The 21,419-nt window shown below is 35.5% G+C and overlaps 4 protein-coding genes across 15 annotated transcripts; 2 read left to right on the top strand and 2 right to left on the bottom strand.

Annotated features, from left to right (window-relative positions):
* The first annotated feature begins 198 nt into the window (after window positions 1-198).
* On the top strand, window positions 199-4,501 carry LOC105458865 (general vesicular transport factor p115). 2 transcript variants are annotated; one of them, XM_011704447.1, is made up of 12 exons: window positions 199-410; window positions 621-849; window positions 951-1,207; window positions 1,305-1,506; window positions 1,605-1,756; window positions 1,863-2,053; window positions 2,160-2,332; window positions 2,412-2,869; window positions 2,956-3,136; window positions 3,299-3,486; window positions 3,582-3,962; window positions 4,040-4,501. In XM_011704447.1, exons 1-12 carry the CDS (start codon window positions 333-335, stop codon window positions 4,100-4,102), a joined length of 2,553 nt encoding a protein of 850 aa, XP_011702749.1. In that variant the 5' UTR covers window positions 199-332; the 3' UTR covers window positions 4,103-4,501. The 2 variants fall into 2 exon arrangements, with proteins under 2 accessions (XP_011702749.1, XP_011702750.1); XM_011704448.1 differs by having other exon boundaries at window positions 200-410; window positions 2,442-2,869.
* Window positions 4,502-5,107: 606 nt separating this feature from the next.
* On the bottom strand, window positions 5,108-10,481 carry LOC105458863 (NADH-ubiquinone oxidoreductase 75 kDa subunit, mitochondrial). Of its 5 annotated transcripts, none has more exons than XM_011704436.1 (12): window positions 10,395-10,481; window positions 9,950-10,122; window positions 8,411-8,518; window positions 7,938-8,303; window positions 7,410-7,631; window positions 7,145-7,280; window positions 6,682-7,034; window positions 6,414-6,599; window positions 6,148-6,337; window positions 5,881-6,056; window positions 5,657-5,794; window positions 5,108-5,541 (listed from the first exon to the last, which is right to left on the bottom strand). In XM_011704436.1, the coding sequence occupies exons 2-12, from the start codon at window positions 10,106-10,108 to the stop codon at window positions 5,389-5,391; spliced, it is 2,187 nt and encodes a 728-aa protein (XP_011702738.1). In that variant the 5' UTR covers window positions 10,109-10,122; window positions 10,395-10,481; the 3' UTR covers window positions 5,108-5,388. The 5 variants fall into 5 exon arrangements, with proteins under 5 accessions (XP_011702738.1, XP_011702742.1, XP_011702741.1 ...); XM_011704440.1 differs by having other exon boundaries at window positions 5,660-5,794; window positions 10,395-10,480; XM_011704439.1 differs by having other exon boundaries at window positions 9,950-10,117; window positions 10,395-10,474.
* Window positions 10,482-10,556: 75 nt separating this feature from the next.
* On the top strand, window positions 10,557-16,138 carry LOC105458864 (5'-AMP-activated protein kinase catalytic subunit alpha-2). 5 transcript variants are annotated; one of them, XM_011704444.1, is made up of 10 exons: window positions 10,557-10,643; window positions 13,395-13,510; window positions 13,596-13,737; window positions 14,013-14,251; window positions 14,354-14,560; window positions 14,693-14,798; window positions 14,893-15,227; window positions 15,398-15,564; window positions 15,637-15,796; window positions 15,922-16,115. In XM_011704444.1, the coding sequence occupies exons 2-10, from the start codon at window positions 13,408-13,410 to the stop codon at window positions 16,011-16,013; spliced, it is 1,551 nt and encodes a 516-aa protein (XP_011702746.1). In that variant the 5' UTR covers window positions 10,557-10,643; window positions 13,395-13,407; the 3' UTR covers window positions 16,014-16,115. The 5 variants fall into 5 exon arrangements, with proteins under 5 accessions (XP_011702746.1, XP_011702744.1, XP_011702743.1 ...); XM_011704442.1 differs by lacking the exon at window positions 10,557-10,643 and adding an exon at window positions 11,264-11,536 and having other exon boundaries at window positions 15,922-16,138; XM_011704441.1 differs by lacking the exon at window positions 10,557-10,643 and adding an exon at window positions 11,264-11,546 and having other exon boundaries at window positions 15,922-16,138.
* Window positions 16,139-18,429: 2,291 nt separating this feature from the next.
* Window positions 18,430-21,222, bottom strand: LOC105458862 (adapter molecule Crk). 3 transcript variants are annotated; one of them, XM_011704432.1, is made up of 4 exons: window positions 20,584-21,222; window positions 19,563-19,918; window positions 19,144-19,475; window positions 18,430-19,037 (listed from the first exon to the last, which is right to left on the bottom strand). In XM_011704432.1, exons 1-4 carry the CDS (start codon window positions 20,616-20,618, stop codon window positions 18,864-18,866), a joined length of 897 nt encoding a protein of 298 aa, XP_011702734.1. In that variant the 5' UTR covers window positions 20,619-21,222; the 3' UTR covers window positions 18,430-18,863. The 3 variants fall into 3 exon arrangements, with proteins under 3 accessions (XP_011702734.1, XP_011702737.1, XP_011702736.1); XM_011704435.1 differs by lacking the exon at window positions 20,584-21,222 and adding an exon at window positions 20,258-20,321; XM_011704434.1 differs by having other exon boundaries at window positions 18,914-19,475.
* Window positions 21,223-21,419: the final 197 nt, after the last annotated feature.

Here is a 21,419-nt window from a genome sequence, read left to right as displayed (position 1 = left end):
ATCGATTAGATTACTCGACATTCTAGAGATCGCGCGGCAAATTACGCAATAAAATGGGATGTTTTGATTGGTAAATTCGGATAACGCGACGCATGACGCGCTCAGTGGGAACGCACCCTAAGTCTCATTGTAGACACCGCTTTAAAACCTTGATAGAAAATTCCCTGTATTGTATACGCCCCTCTATATACCTCCATAGTTCATGGTTTAAATGCATTTAAAGGGCTTAGCGCGTAAGCGGCATCGTTATGACTATTGGATTTAAAATGTCGACGTGTGACGTGTAGTTTACATTGACAGGCGGTGACAAGCTCGTCGAAAAAAAAAGAGAAATGGAATATTTCAAAAGCAGTCTGAAATCCGTCTTAGGGACGCCCCCCGCCGGTACACAGCCAACGGGTGCCGATACAGTGAGTAGTATCGAATGAATATTTTTTGTTTCACGTGTAACATAGGTTACCTTCCTGTGTTTTGGATAAACGCCGTGCATTATGTCACCGCTAATTATCCCATAAAGTTTTCTACCGATAAACAAAATTGAAAAAGTAGAATTAACTCTAGATATTACGCTGCAGTTGCTCTTGCGATTAGTAATTCCTTCTACGTACGTTTCGACGCAGGTGGAGAGACTAGTGGACAGATTGCAGTCTTCTACTTTGCTCGACGACAGAAGGGATGCCTGCCGTGCGCTCAAGGCACTGTCCCGTACGTACCGTGTAGAAGTGGGTGCTCAAGGAATGGACGCGCTCAGGCAGGTGTTGGAGATGGACAGAACGGATTGCGAGATAATCGGTCTGGCCTTGGATACCCTGTGCAACATAACGAATCCTGTGACGTTCGATGAAGAGGGTAAGTTTGCGCGCGTCTTTCTTTTGGTGCAATCAATTTCATGCTTCAGTCCTCGATTCGGCGACAATCGATCTAACCTCTCGCTTTGCATTTTATTTTAGTGGACAAACACGGTCCCGAGAACAAAATAGGGGAACAATTCACGGAAATATTTATCAAGCATCCCGACAGCGTTGGTTTGGTGCTAACATTTCTCGAAGAGTTTGATTTTCGCGTCAGATGGCCGGCGCTAAAGCTATTGACGCATTTATTGGCCAACAGATCCAAAGACATCCAAGAGATAATCTTGGTCAGTCCTATGGGCGTTTCTAAACTGATGGATTTGCTGAGCGACAGCAGAGAAGTTATACGCAATGATGTATGTTAACTTAATTATTTTTTAGTGATTCCCCTTCTGTGGAATGATGAAACACCACTTTGCTTGCGATACGTATTTATAAATCTCTGTCATATAGGTATTATTGCTGCTGATTCAACTAACGAAAGGCAATGCAAACATACAAAAGATAGTAGCGTTTGAAAATGCGTTTGATCGTATCGTTGATGTTATCGAGCAAGAGGGCAATGCAGATGGTGGTATTGTTGTGGAAGATTGCCTCCTACTGATGTTGAATCTTCTCCGAGGCAACGTTAGTAACCAAAACTTCTTTAAGGAAGGTATAATGTCTTTATAATTCGATTTCTCTGACCTTTTTTTTTTTTATCATCTGTACAGTCTCGCCGTTCTGTAATAATTTTTACGTTGCATTATGCAGGTAGCTACATACAGAAATTGACACCAATGTTTCAAATTCCAAATGAAATGGAGGACCACAATCTTGGTGGATGGAATCCACAGAAAGTGGCGAATGTTCACTGCATGATACAAGTTGTACGAGCATTGGTAGCTCCGAGTGCTCCTGCTCAGGTAAAGAAAAATAATAATGGTGGTGTACAATAAAATTAACAACAATGTTTCTGGTCTCGTTGTTATCATTAATTGATAAATAACTGTAATAATTGTACGTGTGAAGGCAGTCGCAGCTTGTCAACGAACTATGAGGGCGTGTGGATTGTTGCAAGCATTGTGCGATATATTGATGGCTAGCGGTGTACCGGCGGATGTTTTAACAGAGACTATCAACACTGTAGCGGAAGTAATAAGAGGGAACGCTAGTAATCAGGAATTTTTGGCAGGTGTTATGGCACCGAGCACTCCCCCAAGGTATACTTTAGATATGCCAAGCATATCCATTTTTATACACACATTTATTATTCAGAATAATAAAAGAACCATCTACAAATTATATATACATACAAGTATATCATAGGCCGGCTATCGTGGTTTTACTCATGTCCATGGTGAATGAAAAACAACCGTTTGTCTTACGATGTTCGGTGTTATATTGCTTTCAATGCTTCCTGTATAAGAACGAGGTGGGACAGACGCAGTTAATTCAGACTTTATTACCGCAAGGCAACGAGGCACCTTCGCTAACTACAGGTTCTTTTTTTACAAAATGTTAAAGAATATATCCCTAGCCGCAATTCAAGAGACAATCATCTAACTGTGAAATAACAAGACTATTTTGCCTGTCTATTGCCTTTGTTAGGACAGCTGCTGTGTGGCGGACTATTCTCTATAGATTCTCTGTCAAATTGGTTCTCCGCCGTGGCATTGTCTCATGCCCTGATCGAGAACATAAGTCAAAAGGAGCAACTGCTACGAGTACTTCTCGCAACCAATATTGGGAAACCACCAGTGACGCTTATGCAGCAGTGCGTTATGTTGTTGCAGCAGGGTAACAAAACGCAGTGTAAATTGGGGCTGCTGATTCTGCTCTGTCGCTGGACCTCCAACTGTCCGCTCGCGGTAAAATCATTCCTGGCTATCGACTCTTCGGTAGCATATTTAACAGCCCTTTTGTCATCGCAAGAAAATAACGATGATTTACAAGAGACATTGCTACAGAGTATGTGCGCCTTGCTTATCGGTATTTGCGTGCATTTCAACGACGATAGCGTTTCTACTTATACAAAAGTAAATATATTTCCAATATTTGTACCGATCTGGTATATAAAGTGCAACTAACGTGCAACTAATAATTTCTCTGTATTATTTCGCAGGAAAAAGTGTGCAATTTAATCGAGAATAGAATAGGTTTGGAAAGGTTTCAAGATGCGATCGGTGGTATTGCCAGACACGAGATATATTCTCGAACATTAAAACATCCACAACCTTCGGCTAAAAATCCGTCGGAGCTTCTGTTAGATCACGAGTTTTGCAGGTTACTAAAAAGTTTAGAAGGTATTTAAATATATTAAAACAAATATATATTATAAAATATATTTAAATAAATGTTAACATTTTTACAATGACAAAATTAATTAATATTGGCAGCTGTTTTTTTTTTTTTTTTTTTTATGCTTCAGTTAAGACTTTTTTCTAGGTGGTTTTTCTTTTTTCTAGGTGGTATAATAAAATCGGTGATAGATGCTAACAATGAACATCAAAATAGGAATCAGTTATCTGTAATGAACTTACCTGATAATACATTGGTTTCACAATATAAAGACCTTATTAGAGAACAGGATATACAAATTCAAAGGTTAAATCAAGCTAATGATTTGTTGACAAAAGAAAAACAAGAACTTGAGGTAGCGAGATTGAATTTTTTTTTTTAGAGAAAAACCAATTCAATCAGTTCAAAATAGAAGAAATTTTTCAAAAAAATTTGTTAACGTTATTGTAGGCACAAGTGCAAGAACTTGGATCAACTGTTAGTCATCTACGAGATCAAAATTTGGTTCTTCGAGCTGCACAAGCTAATATAGGAGATGGAAAGGAGACAATTGTTTCTAGTAATAATTTAGATTTGGAAAAGGAATTGCAAACGTATAAAACGATGGTTGCAGATTTAGAAAATCGTTTAACCGAATATATGCATATAATGCAACAGCACAATGAGAAGGACAAAGTAAACAAACAAACAGAATTGGAGCATCAATTGAAATTGAAGAACGATGAGTTTGAGAAATTGAAAAAAGATCAAGAAGACCTTTTAGAACTTTTGACAGATCAAGATAGTAAAATTACACTGTATAAAGAAAGATTAATTGAATTAGGAGATAAGGTATGTTTTATGAAGCTGCTCTTTGTATAATACATGATAAGTGTAAAATATATTTTTTTTCTTTCCTTTTTTTTTAGGTTGAATCTGATGAAAGTTCGGGTGAACTTGACACAGATGATCAACCAGAATCAAGTAACTGACATGAGATGAGATTTAATTGACGTTCCTTCATATAAATTAATAATAGAATTTTTATGTCATAGAGCAAGTGTGTGTTTCTTTTTCAGATTTTCTAAGATTTCATTTAATGTGTGTCATAAATAATGTAAACACAAAATATATGAGCAAATGCAACACAATATTTGCAATGTGTACACAAATGGAAGCACACATAGTTGTATAAATGGACGTCGCGTTCTCTAGAAGCTAAAATGTATAAAATTCAATGTTTAATTAAAAGAGTTGTATTTTAAGTGAAACTGAACCATAATATTATTCTAATTCTGAGTAATTACGTTTTATAACATATTCGAGGTAGTTTATAAAAATTAAATGTAATTAACTGTATAAAAGAGTAGATTACATTTGAACTGAAGTAATTGTCGCCAACCTACGTACACTCCTAGTCAGAAATTTGCGGACAAAATTAGCAATTTAATATCTACATTAAAGCTACGTTCCCGTTTTAAGCATGATTTATCCTTAAAAAACTTACAGAGTATATTAAGTTTAGAAGGAATTACTCTTAATGTATCTTTCGATTATTTTTCTTAAATAAGATACATGCGTATAAAATGATGTGGGAAAGAAATCGACTTTAGGTTATTAGATCGCGAAACACAAGTTGTTGTTAACGTTTTGCATAAAAAAAAAGCGTTCCGTTCAAGCAAAGAAAATGCAGATTCCAAGGTCGACAGTCTAAAAAACAATTAAACGTTTATTTTACTTGGGTTGCGCGTTCCGTGTTTACGTTTATGGCGTTTACAGCGCTCATCGTTTTATTCTTATTGTTTATCAAATGTTAATTAAACAAGAACAAATCATGTTCACAGCGTGTGAACGGATTAAAACGGAACGCAGCTTTAATGTGTAAATATTGATGACTGCTAAATTTGGTGGAAACTTTTGACCGGCGATGTGTGTTCAACATAATTTAATGTGCAATCTTTGTGCTATATATTTATAAAGATATCCAACAGAAAAAATATATTTATTGTATATTTATTTTAAATAACTTATTCTACTAACTACGATGTACAATACAATTAATGGGGGACTGACAGGGATTTAACATTTGTAAATTCCTGTTTTCAATAGTTTAATATACAATAGTATATAATATAAAGCTCTATAAACACATCTTGATTCTTCTTTAACGTGTACCTGTAAATCAATTTTGTCATTGGCTGCGGGATGATACGTAATATCTAGCCAATAATATCAAATAACTAGCAGGTGAGAATTTTATCCAGTGCAATATGGCTCTTTATACCGCACTTTGTCGTTGCTTCATGACCGCTTGAACGCACTTGGCCATAGTTAAAGACGCTCGCGATACTACGTCAGTCATGAAGAACTGATCCAACGTCTTGTGTTTGATGTCCACTGGGTCTGACGAGAATGATCCTCCGGACTGTTGCTATATGTACATAAAAACAATATGTAAAGAGTTATCATATTATAAGAGTAGTAAAATAGAGTTATCCTCTACATTTACGACAATTATATTCGTCAACAATCAGGATATCAACAACAACCTTGGCTATTTCCAAAGCTTGCGTGAAAAAATTAGCTGATTCAACGTCGCCATATCTGACAAGATGAGGCGCAACCTCTTCAAGCCTGGACCTTACGTCGTTCAGGTTGTCATAAGGCAGAGTAATTCCAGCCAACTGTAACAATTGAACAAAAATATATACACAATTACTTAACAATTAGATTACATTTCCACAAGATTTTGTTAGGCGAATTTATTTACTTCGGAAAGAGCGCGAATAATTTTCCAATCTGGACGCGCTAAGCCAGGCGGCGTAATTGCTGCGCACGTCTGTTGGGAGCGGCCTTCTGTGTTCACGTAACTTGCGACCTTTTCGGTATACGCTGCTCCAGCTAGTAAAACATCCGCAATGGCTGCTCCAGCGTCACCGTGACTTCCTAAAGTGAATAATTTGATATTAGTACATAAATATAACTAATTTTATGTATATAATGTCTTTAGGATGTCTATATAAATGATGATATATGCCTATATAAATGATAAATGTGTTTGGAAAATCTTCCTTCTTAATGTTTGCATCGTCAGCACCCAAAAGGAACAGAACTTTCGGTTGTTGCTCCTTAATTTCTTCTACGGTCGAGCCATAGCCGATATCTAAGGCGGCGACTTGAGATGCATTTGTATGCAATATGTTCAAAATCTTCCAATCCTGGGGAGCCTAAGGGGCAAAATATACAATTAATACAATTTCTACAAATTAATTTCTATTAATTATTACAGAAACAGTAGCTCACTTTTGAGTTATCTCCTAAAGCCTTTGCCAATGCTTGCGTTTCGTAGAGAATCTTAGCTCCATCCTTTCGAGTTAGCTGATCGGCACCCAAGATAACAAGTGGCTTTTTAGCCTCTTTCAGAGTCGCACAGAACGAATGTGAGCCACTTCGTAATTTCGTTATTACATCGAAAGAATCTCCCAAGTGCTTTAAACAAAAAAAAAAGATACATTTTGTAAAATAATTTACATATCATTAACCCATAATAAATAAAAGTCAACAACAATACCTCGTGTTCATATGTTAGGTCTACGTCCGGGCCAACAAGAGCAATTGTTTGTTCACCATGTAGATAACCCTTCCTAAGACGTGTGTTTATTAATGGTGCTTCATATCTCGGATTTGTACCAATTAATACTACAACATCCGCGTCTTCAACTGCGGCAATAGTGTTGTTCAGAAGATAACTACTCCTGAGATCAATGCCCGAGCCATCTTTCGGGAAGCATTGTTCGGTGGCTAGCCCCTCGCTGCCCAGTTTGTTCACTAGATCTTTCATAGCGATAAGAGCTTCCGCGTCTGCCAATTTCCCAGCAATCGCGGCGCATTTGTCCGCTGACACATTCGCTAGAGGTCTAGCAGCTATAATGAGGCATGAAAAATGTTATTGAATGATTTGATAACAAACCGAAATATAATATGGATCATTTCTATATCTCAAGTGCACAAGTACAATAAATAATGAATTCTACCCGCAACAAGTGCGTCTTCCCAATCCACAGCTTCCAATTTTCCGTTGATCTTCATCATTGGCGTAATGAGTCTTTGCCTTTTGAGCCCATCGTACGAAAAACGAGCTTTGTCCGAGAGCCATTCCTCGTTCACTTCCTGAAAAAAGCAATTATATATATATATATATATATATATATATATATAAAATTAATCATTAGTAACTAATAACAGAATCGTGTACCTTTTATATTTTATTTACTGTAAATATATTTAAGTAGTATTTACCTCATTCACTCTGGGTAGTATTCTTAGAACCTCTCCAGTTCTGTGAGAGATAACTATATTGCTACCAACAGCATCGTGAACGTCAATACTGTCAGTACGACGTGTCTCCCATGGACGAGCAACAAACGCATACGGCTTACTAGTTAACGCACCTACTGGACAGAGGTCGATAATATTGCCAGACAACTCTGATAAGAACATTTTCTCGACGTACGTCCCCACCTTTGAAATCATTATAAAACTGTCATATTGTACAAATTTTTATAATGAATATAACACATCATTTAATAAATGGTTAAGTATTAAATACGTATACATTGTATTATATATAAAAATAATACGTCTAATATTTTAAGAAACGGAAATTCTTTCTTGTCACTATGTCTACTGCACTGTGATGATACAGGAAATTACAAAAAAATAATTTATCTTTCTCTTTAAGTGACATACTAATACAAGAAGTGAATTATATTTCAATATAAGCGTATATGTAGATATGTATATATGTGAAATACATATTAACTTTACCTGCATATCATTGCCACGACCTGTGGTTCCCAAGTCGTCAATACCAGCTACTTCCGAAGCGAATCGAATGCATCTTGTGCAATGTATGCAGCGTGTCATAACTGTCTTGATTAACGGCCCCATATCCTTGTCCTCTACCGCCCTTTTTCCAGAGAAATTAATATCGACGAACCTACTCCTGTCGGTCCCGAATGCCATACTTTGATCTTGTAAGTCGCACTCGCCGCCTTGGTCACAGATTGGACAGTCCAGCGGATGGTTAACCAACAGAAATTCCATAACACCCTCGCGAGCTTTCCGTGTCAGGTCAGAGTTGGTTTTTACTCTCCAGCCTTTCATCACTGGCATAGCGCACGCAGCAACAGGCTGCGTAATAAAGATAGATTTAAGATAAATGCAATGAGAGAATTGCATCGACATTGCATTTTCTCACTTCTCAACTATCTCAATAAGCCTGCAGGTGTGTGTTATACCTTAACTTGCTTTTCTATTTCAACAAGACACATCCTGCAATTTCCAGCTACAGCAAGACGTTCATGGTAACAGAATCTTGGTATTTCAACTCCCACCTTGGCGGCGGCCTGAAAGAAGAATTTTATTACGTTTATAATCCAAAATTATAATTTATACATAAAAGTGATAATCTTTTATGGTGTAAACCATTTTAGTTTTACAATTAGCAGATATTACTATAAGATATGTAATTATTTTGTCTCTATAATAAAGTTATTTGAAGTCAGTTAAATGCCATTTTGATTTTTATTATTATATTTTGACAAAGCATATTTTGACAGTTACATCAGTTTTAAGTACGAAAATTCTTAAATATCAGGAAGCTGCTGAAAGTAAATGGCTATTATTTTATAATGAGCAAATAAAATAAAATAAATAATATGAGTATAAACAATATAAACGGCTTAAATATAAATAAAAATAACAAATAAGGAGCATAAAAGGAGCGCACACACTTTGCAGCATACAGATGTACGTGCGCAACAATTATTTATAAATCAAAATAAATTTATAACACACAAGATACAAGCGAACGTTTTGCTACCTACCTCCTGATCGGCGCTCATCATCAGCGTGCTAATTAAAAATAATAATTCGGATAACAAAGAGTCATTCATAAAAGATATAAAAATTACAATTAATCGTAAGACCGTTGGATGAAAAGAACATACATATTCGACATATAATAGGAAACCCCGCGGCATTGCCGTCAGCAATGTAGTCAATAATCCATATATAAATTTGACTTGTAAATAATTGTTGCGCACGTATATACATCTAGCGAGACATTTTATGCTGCTTAACTGTTATTTTTAAAATAAAATAAATCTATCTACACTGTAAAAAAAATTAATCATTATTATTACAATTATTTTTTATTATCTACAATCTACATGTAATGCAAAAGAAATTTAAATGTATATATTATAACTTGTAAAAGTATTATAAAATTAAATATCATCAAACATAAATAAACAATTTGGCTGTATTTGATTGTATGGCTCAGTAATATATGCTTTCGAAAATGATAATCTTCAATAAATTTGCAATAAGCAAGATATTTTTAAAAATTATTAAATTTCACACATTCTAACTATAATAATTGTGCTTTCGATGAATCCTAGCTGGGGATAAATTTGTCTCATAGAAATAATTGTCCATGCCAAGATATATGGCTGAGCCGCATGCAAACAGCTAAACCTTTCTTTATATTTATGTTTACAACTCTCCGTATTCTTTTTGAGTTATGTACTAAGAAAAATAATAAGTTTCTTTTATAGTATAAAGCTTAACTTACTTTTTCCATTAATTACAATTACAATGTAACAATTAACCAGCTCTTCAGATATTCAGCGATTTTCTGCGACTATCACTCTATGTATATATAAATTGTAAATTCAGAGAAATTATATTTAAATTATTCCTTGCATGATGAAGAGACACACAATTAAGTGAAGAAAGAAAACTGAAAGAGGGTGGGAAGATACATTGACACGAACCTGCAGAACTGTCGTTCCCGGTGGTACTTGCACAGGTTTGTCATCGATGAAGAGCTCGACCAGCTCCTGCTGTGACTTGCTGGACGTGGTATGGAAATTGACAGCGCAGTGCCTTCCACCTGCCAGACCTGTGGCCCGCACAATCGGTAGTCTCAACATCTCGTCAGGCTAAGCTAGCAACACACAGTTTATTATTATGTAATAAACAAACTTTGCTGCACGATCAATGGCGAACCTAATAAGTTAACCTAACTACGGGAGGATGACAGTGAGTTGAGTAAGCGAGACATATGTCTCCTATAGATATTATTCTGTATAGCGACCCTAACCGGGGATTTAGCAAGACAGGTATATCTTGACAATCGACTCGCCTCGCCGAGTGTTTTTCACGTAATCTAAAATTTCACAGTTAAATAAAGTTATCACACGGCTGTCTTCAAGATACCTTCAGTTCTCTGGACGTCAGAAGCACCCGACAACCCGCACTGAGCTCATGATGAGCAATGGCGGTTATGGCGGATTTGATTTGATTATTGGGAAGTGTGGAACACGCAGCTGACCGCTGACGCAGCGCGCAGCTGCGTGGGGTTACTTTGCGTCACTATGTATACCTATATTATAGTCACAAACGCAGTCTTGATCGATCATTTTGTTAATAATCACAGAGAGAATCACGTTCCAATTTTTAAGAAACGTACGTACATAGGCATCAATAATGTTTTTAAAGGTCTGATTATCACATTAAATTTACACGAATTAATGAAAATCATTTATAACCTTAAATGGGATTCACAATTGGGTTAGGTTCACTACTACTGAAACGTACTGTCATTGCAATATTGCACTGAAGATCTTATAATTTACATTACATATGCTGTATTTTAAATTTAATATATATTATCGCTAGAATACTACTCATATTTATGAATAATTAAGATACTTTGCTGATGATATTTATACTTTCCTCTATTTATCTTTCGTTAGAAAAAGACAAACTCTACAATCATTGAATTCCTTCTCTTTTTGAATCATATATTAGACTTGGCGCTTTATGTATAAGTCGTTAATTACATTTGAATTATATATACTTAACATATAAGAATGGTATCATAGTCATCAAGAATGGTTCATAGTCACATATACATATATATAATCCTGTGATTTAAAGTTATCTAAATATCTTGAGATTGGAGTAATCGAAATCATATGTCCTGTCCACGGTGACAATCACGTGGTCGCGTAACGAATGCGAATTGCAAAGCGGAGGTGGAGCTGGAGCAGCGCACGATCAGGAGAAGGGAGGAGTATACATACGGATTACGGAGCCTACGGAGGTTCAACTGTCAGCGCATAAAAGGGAACAGAAGAGGTTAAGGGTCGTCAACAAAAATACAGCGAGTTGGAGACTCGCCCAATCTAAGTCTACGCATCAAAGCGGAGAATTTATTTCCCAACATTGGAAGCCCTGAAAGATCCGAGAAATCTTGGCATTTTCGCCGCACCGAGTGTCTTCATCAATTTCGAGAGTTTGGAACTTCGGAATTGATTCCGTCTAGGGGCCCGTCTGACTCCCGACGTCTCTCGAGTGTGAGTCAGTGTGAGTGATTACGCGCGAAACGCGCGCAGCAGCTATGTCTATCGAATTTTACAGTGGGAGTAGATGATCCGGACGCATCTTATTATTTTTATATAACTACACGATGTAAAAGAAAAGTGCGTTCTGTTCTATTCTGTCGTCGCGTCGATCGTCCACTCGAGGCTCGCTGGCAGTGTGATTACACACACACACAGACACACACACACACACACACACACACACGTCACAGATCAGTCCGATAAAATCTGCAGGTACACCTCGCGCGGCGTGATAACAAGTTCATCTAACAATAAGAGGCATGTAAATATTGTCAGGTGATTCGCAGACTGTTCTGTGCCATTTTGACTGCGCATTTCGCGTGAGAGATCTTTATGACTCTTCGTAATTATCGTCGCTATTTCGTCGCTGCAGCGTCGTTACGACGTGTAAGAGATATTTTATTGTGTAAACTGTGGGTTTACACAATAAAATATGTAAAGGTGTACATTAATATAAGGTGTATATATTACATTATTGCATGTGACAAGAGCTTTTCTTGTGGCTGGCCCCTCCTTCAAAATTCACTACAAATAACTAACTAACAATCAAACGAAGATCAAGTAATGATTTTTGCTCTTTCTCTTTAGTGATTCCAGTCTGTCGACAAGGGAAGAAAAAACCAGTTGTATTATATTATCTATTTCTAATCAGATATGAAATTTATGTTAGATAAACATATTTGTGTATATATATATATATATATATATATATATATATGTATATATATATATGATGTGTGTGTGTGTGTGTCACAGCTATTTTTTGACAACTTGATAATATTTCAGAAAACAAACAATCAAATTTTAGAATATCTTGGCATCAACTGTATTTAGGCATCAAGCTTGTATTGCATCAATAAAGAGCCTGTCACTCTTGTGACAGCAGAATGCCAACAGACATTGAATAGAATTTATTATTTCATAATCATTTAATGAGATACCATTCTTATATAAATTTAAATTATTACAAAATGGTTTTACTTGATTTTTCCAGTGAATCTGTATGTCATCTCTGTCATATTTTGTTATCAAATTCTGCTGGTATTTTAGCAAACAAAAACAAAATTTATAGCAGAAACTTTGCAAAATCTATTTTCAAAATCTGTTTATCTAGCTGCCATTTTATTTCTATTTGAAAAATTACTGAAAGCTCTAACTCGGAATAATAAAACCATGACTACTTAAAATTTATTTCATTTGATATTCTCATTAATTGTGCTACGTTAATAATAACGTTATCACAGTTGTAAGACATAATCCAAAAAGACGTATAGTTTTCAAAATCCTGAAACTTTTTAAAAGTGTCTTTGAAATATTTAACTTAAATGTTATGGCTCAATGTTGACCCTGGTGAAAAAATTCTTAGAATTTTTTATATAATTTTTCACAGACTTTCTATATAAATTCAAAATTTTTCAAAAAATTTTCAAATTTTTTTAATACAAATTAGAACAGCACTTTTTAAAAGTGCTAAGAAAGTAGTTTATATCTTTTGTAAACTTTCTTCATGCGAATGTATGCGAATTCTGAAATGTCCTCCTAAAAAAATCCTCCTAAAATTTCTCGTTTTGTAATTTCTGAATAAAACTTATAAAATCTGAAAAAAAGTTTTTTCCGAAATCTTCATAAACGCAAAATATAACAATTTCTTAAAAATATGAAATATAAAAATTTGTTTTGCCGGAGTAATAATGATTTTGGATGATGAATTTCCTTTAACTTACGATGATACGTAGTCGTCACAATTTTTTAAGAATAAAATTATAATGTTGAGACTATAATATAACTTTTATTTTGTTGTATTATATAGTAACTGATTCAAGATGTCTGAAAAACTGCCAAGTAATCAACCGCAGCCCATTGTTAAGATAGGCCACTATACGCTAGGCCAAACTTTAGGTGTGGGTACATTTGGTAAAGTCAAAAGTACGTGTGTACATAATACAGTATAAAAGTCTCACTCTATCTAACTAATACTATTACCTAAAATTATATGCTTTCTCATTTCTAGTTGGGGAGCATGTTTTAACAAAACACAAAGTTGCTGTGAAGATTTTGAATCGCCAAAAAATCAAGAGCCTAGATGTCGTGGGCAAAATTCGCAGAGAAATACAAAATCTCAAGCTCTTCAGACATCCTCATATCATTAAGCTGTAAGTATTAATTAATCGTAGGGATTTGTATTTTTGTTCATACACGTATAATAAAAATCTCAAAGTATGTATGAATTATCAGCTACTGTTTTAAAAATAATAAATTAAAAAATAAATTTAGAAGAATTTAGTTTTAAACAGAGAGAGAGAGAGAGAGGCAATTTGATTCAAACAAGATGTTAATGTACATATAATAGATGCATGTTTATTTTCTATATATATTTAGTATAACATCTTCTTTTAAACAATCCTTAATGTATATTTTACATAAACAGATATCAGGTGATAAGCACTCCTACAGATATATTTATGATAATGGAATACGTCTCGGGAGGAGAGCTGTTCGATTATATTGTTAAACACGGCAAGCTTAAGGAATATGAGGCGCGACGATTTTTCCAACAGATCATATCAGGCGTCGATTATTGCCATCGGCATATGATAGTGCATCGTGATTTAAAGCCAGAAAACCTTCTGTTAGATCACAATCTCCACGTGAAAATCGCAGACTTTGGTACTTGGATATAATTGGCATATTATACATATATGCCGTATAGACATATAGTCTTTCCCCGTTACGCGATAGATGATAAAATGTTCTTGTACGAAAATGTAGGTCTGTCGAACATGATGATGGACGGTGAGTTCTTACGTACCTCGTGCGGCTCGCCGAATTACGCTGCGCCAGAAGTGATATCCGGTAAATTATACGCCGGCCCCGAAGTCGATATTTGGTCATGCGGCGTTATATTGTACGCGCTACTCTGTGGTACCTTGCCATTCGACGACGAACATGTTCCTACTCTCTTCCGTAAGATTAAATGTAAGTCACATAAATGTTCTGCTCAAAGAGAAATATCAATGCGTATGTATATATATCAACATCCAGCGTGCGTATGCCAGATGTTGATTTTTCAAAGGCAGCTAAAACTAATTGGACTCTCTCTTCTTTTAGCCGGTGTCTTTCCCATTCCGGAATATTTGAACAAGAGTGTTGTTAGCCTCCTGTGCCACATGTTGCAAGTGGACCCAATGAAGAGAGCGACTATCGAAGATATTAAGTACTCAAGTTGAATGATATATATTTCTTTCTCGAAACATTCCGAGTTAATACTGTGTTATCACTGGTGTGTCGCATGTTTTTCACAATTTCAGAAAACACGAGTGGTTCCAAAAGGATTTACCGTCGTACTTATTTCCATCACCAGTCGAACAAGATTCTTCAGTTATCGACATAGACGCTGTAAACGAAGTATGCGAGAAATTTAATGTGAAGGAGCCAGAAGTGCATTCCGCGCTATTGGGCGGCGATCCACATGATCAATTGGCGATCGCTTATCACTTGATCATAGACAATAAGAGAATCGCGGATGAAGCTGCCAAGGCGGAATTAAAAGATTTTTATGTGGCATCTAGTCCTCCGCCCGTAGCGTTCAGCCCAAACGAGGCGAACAGCAGTCCATTGAGGCCTCATCCAGAAAGAATTGCACGTATGTAAAAAAGTTGAATGAAATGTGACTCAGTTATCTGAATCCTCGTATCTAACGTATCTCGTATGAAAATAAATCTGTAGAGATTACAAAAAAAATATTTTAGCCACCCCCTTTGTACTTCCGTTGTACCCTACATGACTGTATGACTTGTAATGACAATGTTACAGCATATCGCGAACGTCAAGGTTCGCAAGGCAGCGCACCTGCTGCACAGATGCAAGGCAATCGCGGTACTCCTGTGAAAAGGGCGAAATGGCATTTAGGAATTAGATCACAATCCAAACCCAATGACATTATGAATGAAGTTTATCGTGCTATGAAAGCGCTCAATTTTGTAAGAATAATCGCCCAGAGTTGTATTCTCCAAACTAAATACCGCTAACATTACGCAAATTGTCCTTTTCAGGAATGGAAGATTGTAAATACGTATAGCGTTAGGGTAAGGCATAAAAACCAATTGACCGATAGGTATAGCAAGATGTCATTACAATTATACCAAGTCGATCATAAAAGTTATTTATTAGACTTCAAATCCTTATCCAGCGAAGAAGAGGACATTGGACGAGGTAAATTAAGTCTTTCAATATATGTATATATTTGATTTACTGATTAAATACATAAACATAATTTATGTATAAAAAATATATGTGTATATATATATATATATATATATATATATATATTCTTTTAGATCCAACATTGCCGCCTCCGCAAGCAACAGGCCATCACACAATGGAATTTTTCGAAATGTGTGCAGCATTAATTACACAATTGGCACGATAGCGTGTCTACTTCTTTTTTAAAATTACATTAAATCAGCTGTTATATACTGTGCTTTTAACATTGTATAGTTTGAAATAAATGCAGATATTGTAAAACAGATAATATAAGTCTTGCCTTTTACAGAATATTTCTGCAATAAAGGCTATATTTTTCGAGCTCGATTTATTTTTTCTGAATTAAATTCTGAAAGTATGATCGTCTGAAAATCTCTATACATCTCTAAACAACTAATGCAATCGTAGAAATTAATGAACCAGCGGTTATCTACATACGTAATCATTTATTATTGTATGCTATAATCGAACGTTACATTATTACAATTTATTATAAATTACAACACAAATATATATTTATCTAAATGATTATTAATCTTATCGTATCTTTTATTATCGTATTTTATTTATGAAATCGGTTCATTATCAGGAAAACCAAAAAAATATGTGCATACGCTTAGAAAAATATACATTATTATATCCTTGCCATATTTAAATTTATCTCATCTGTATATGTCGTACGTAGTACAAATGAATTCGTGATTTGATGGGTCATGCGTGTGAAAATGTGCTCCAAGTAATTTATATTATAACCGTGACCTCCTTTTTGTTTCACTTGACAATTGACCAAGTTTATAATAGAAATTTTTGGAATTAATATTCATAACAATCAAATAAAACTATTCTGTGAAAATATATGTATAAAAATCACTTAATATTTAAATTTATTTGTATGTTGATATCACTATATACTGTCTTATGCTGCGAAATCCATTTAAGCACCATCTGTCATTGGAATATTGGTAATTAAAGATAAAATATACATAATGGCACATTCCAGACCTTGTCTCATCTTATACATATATACGGCTCAATCTTCATAATGCTGCCAAAGAAAACTGCCTGTTATCCAGCTTGCCTTACTACACATATCAAAACTGACAAAAATATATATGTGTATATATATATATATATATATATATATATATATATATATATATAAACTGGACCATTTTATAGTTTACCGTATGTCTAAACATTAAACGGAAGAGAATAATCTTGCCTAAACGTATTTATTGATATGGAATACTTCCACTTTTTGTTTATCTTAATACTGCGCGCAATTTTAGGAAGATTATGGAAAAACTGATGCAACTTGTGATTACATGGTGATGACGATGATGGTAATGGTGACGATAATGATAATGATGATGGAAATGTCAAATGCATATGTAAATTAAAAAACCGAGTGACACACATATGACACATGATAATATAATATATTACGTTTCACGATGTAAAATATATATTGCAAAAATATAGTAAAACAATGAATATATATAATCAATAGTCACACAAATCTGCTTTGTCCTTTTTAAGCATAGCATGTGTTACATATACATAAGAGAATTTATTGTATAATCCCGATAGAGACCCGCAAGTGTTTCATTATTTTAATAGCAGTAGTACTTCAATTGTTAATACTATGACAATTTTAGAATCGATTTATTATTAGAATTTGATAAATTGAAAACGCAATATTTCAATTAAGACTCTGCTGTTAAAATAATTCTCAATAATCATAAAGTATCCTGCTGCATAACTATGATCAACTTTTTGATAGACACAATTAACCTTTCCATCATTATATATAAATATACAACTTTCTAGCACAATGTGTTGCTCCAATTGGTGGCACAACCTATGGCTAACAGATATTGTATGTACCATGACATCAAGGTTTTGTAACCCCTGCAGAACAACTGTACTTGTTTCAAAATATTTCGATATCTTCGGACATACTTTCGAGAGTAATAATGATAGTATGTATATATACATATATATAAAATAAAATGTCAAGCGAGTATATATATATATATATATATATATATATACAGTATGCTTTTATCATAGTCACTTATGACTAGAAGATATTATCGCATATTCAATGCAAAATATACTATTCCACAACTTTAGAAATATAATTGTATTTACTAATAAAACAAAAATGTTTAAGGAGCGCATACATGCTTTTTTCCATAATATTCTTAAATAAAAGTGATAAATTACGTTTATCACTAATATACGTTTATTAATTTTATACATACACACACATATATATATATATATATATATATATATATATATATATATAATCTATAAAATCAACAAAATCCAAAATAAGAGGTCGTTGAGTATAAACGAAGAACTGTGCATGTTCACCAAACAAACATTCGTCTCGAGCACTAATAAATTCCTAACAATAAAAACTTATACATATGTGAATGTTAAACTAGTGCACTATATTAATATCTATATAAGAAAAATATAGAGTAAATATATATATATATATATATATATATATATATATATGTAACAGGACAGCTACATATATAAATAACTGTAAAAAAAAACCATTAGAGTATATTTTATAATAACCATTAGAGTATATTTTATAATAAATACTGTATTTTTTTACAAAAATCATTTTGTCCATTATTTTACTGAGACAAAACATGCTTTTAATTAAATAAAATCGTATTAATACATATGATTAATGTGTGTACTTTTGAAAAAAACATGCTTTTAATAAAATCGTATTAATACATACGATTAATGTGTGTACTTTGTATTATATATCTAATAACTTAATAAAATTATGCTTGTGCTTTGGGTAATTAGCATGTATAATATAAAAATGATGAATAATGAGATGTGTGACTAAATTAACATACTGCAGAGATACACAAATCTTTAAACATTTCCTACGACATATTGCACAAGAATGTGGGGTTTATTCTCAATAATAATAGTATGTTAGATAAAGCACATTTGGGAGTCAGTACAGTTGTTCAGGCTAAACACACATCTTTGAAATGGCACATATAATATATGTTATTAGTAACTCTAAATTTTGATAATACAAGAGGCGTCTTTCTTCCCTTTGTGTCATACATGTGGGGTGCACATCACACACTCGGAGAATTTTTCTCCTGTTAAATCTCCTGATTGTCTTCACCAGTCTCATTATCTACAAATTCCACATGCGTAAATGGGAAGTGACCGACCTTGCCGTGCAATTCACCTTCCCACTGGCCATTGATATTAGTCTTTGTCACTTTTATCATATCACCTACTTCTAATTTTAGCGCAGTTTTATCGTACGCGTTCGGCACCCTCGCCTGTTTCACTTTGGCAAAGGCTGGCAGTGTTCTCTGAATGTTCGATCTTCGCGTTACGGTCGCCTGTCCCGTCGTCTCTGTGTGAGGCACCTGCGACGTAGGCCCTGAATTCGAGTTGGAGCCGGAGCTGCCGCCGCTTTCAGGCCGCGAGTTGTTTTCTATTATCATATGACTATCGTCGTCGTACTTCTGAACGTACGGCACCGGTATCGAACCAGTTTGACCGACACTATTTCTAGCTGTCCACCATTGTTCCTCGTCTTTTGATATTACAGTGAGTATATCACCTAAATTGCAGGAGTATTTCACATTAATACAACTATATAGAAAAAGAAACTGAAACAAATTAATTGGATTGTTAAGGAATTAAGTACCTTTTCTAAAGGGTAAGTCCTCAGAATCATTGCCTTCGAAATCATACTTGGCAATTACCCTCTGTGTTTTCTTTGGTGCCGGCCTAATTAACGGCGTGGTATCTAAGTAGTGAAGTTTATAAAAGGCGAGAAGACTGGGAATATCTGGAAACATCTGATCTCCAATCCGATAACGAATTTGATCTCCTTGTTGGATTTTATTGATAATATAGTGGCTAACTTTACTATCCTCCCTTACGCACAGCACAAAATCGCCATGTATCGAGGTACTGTCTCGCACTAAAAATACACCACCCTCTTTCTCACCCATCAATAAGTCAGATGCGTCCTGCCGTGACATAGCACCAAAGTACCAGCTAAAAAGAATCAAACATTTATAATTAATTGTAGCATAGACATAATTTTTTAGAAAGAAAAAAAAAGATAAATCTCAGGGAAAACAAATGGAAAAAGATGAAACACACAAACATGGGGAGCACACTTGACATAACACACTGTTCTTAAATATTAAAGTTTAAAGCAATTGAATATAATAAGCTAAGTTTCTATTTCTTTTATAGGACAAAAATATAAGAGAGGAAGAGGAGAAAGGCCCTGTGTAAACCTAATCAACTTTAACTAGTTGTTGAGACGCAAGAACATTCAACGCGTTAAAACATAATTGTTCCACAAGATTGAAAACCTAGGAAAAATACCTAGGAAACACCCGAACAAATTTGAAAATTTCTACTTGGCCTCGTCCACGTGAAGTGAACACGTTAACACTTGAAAGCGCGAGCTATGCCTCGTATCGCACGGACCAGTGACGATTTATCCAGTGCTCCGAGATCCAACCAATACGTCCGGACGATAATTGCACCGTTTTTGCGGGAGTCCGATTAAACGCAGGGAGCACACGTTATGTTACAATTACGTGACGCGCGGCCGCAATTTTCAAACGCCATTAAGTACGCCAATAATACTTAATGCGGGCACGACGCCTGCTCGGTGAATCAAAACATGGGAATTTTCCCGCACGTACCTCGACTTGTCATACTGATCGAAGGTCGCAGCCATTGTCGCGGTCGATCCGAGGAGGGAGGAGGGGGTCCAAGAGCGAGACGACAGCTTCTTCCTTCGTCAATTGTCAATTATAATATATCACGGGGCGGCACGTCCGTTGGGGAGGGAACGAGAGAGAGGGATTCTGAGCTGCCGCATAGTAATGATAGTAAAGCGATCGCGCGAACTACCTCGGCGTCTACCGCCGCCGGGACTTTACAGCCGGCCACCGGGAAAACACGAGCATGTATCCTCCACGGTGGGGATCCTACGAGGGCGGAACACGCGAGGATCACTCTTTACTCCCGAACAAGGGGAAGGAGCTGAAGGAGGGAGGGAGTTATCATTCCACTGTCGGACGTTCCTCGTCGCACAGCATAGTCTCGTGGGAGCGAACCATCGGCGACATGTTCTCGCGCGACCCGCACGTGCGTTTGCGGACGTCTCTCCGATCGACCAAGTCGGAGTTAGTCCCTTATCTTTGCCTCGGGCTCTCGTTGTGATCCGCCACGTGCTGTAGCCTTTATGTCGGCACACCGTTCGACTCCTCGCACAAAATACCCCGTAAGACAAACGGCGATCTCACAAAAATGGTCGCCAGCCTATACCACAGGCCTGTATATACGACATCTGCCATAACTCTTAAGGGCAGTTCGCACAGCTCGCAATACGGCAGGGTCCTGCTAGAGTCCTAGATTATCAGAGAAGCGCGACCGGCTTATGGCAGTATCGCAAAAGTACTAAAAAATATTAAAAATGGCGTCAAATGGCCAATCATAAGTTTGATTTATGCGGTAGCCATTTATAATAGCGATA

The sequence above is a fragment of the Wasmannia auropunctata genome, unplaced genomic scaffold (assembly GCF_000956235.1).
Source record: "Wasmannia auropunctata unplaced genomic scaffold, wasmannia.A_1.0 LD334269.1, whole genome shotgun sequence".
In the NCBI taxonomy this organism is placed as follows: Eukaryota; Metazoa; Arthropoda; class Insecta; order Hymenoptera; family Formicidae; genus Wasmannia; species Wasmannia auropunctata.
This window is presented reverse-complemented; position numbering and strand designations above follow the sequence as displayed.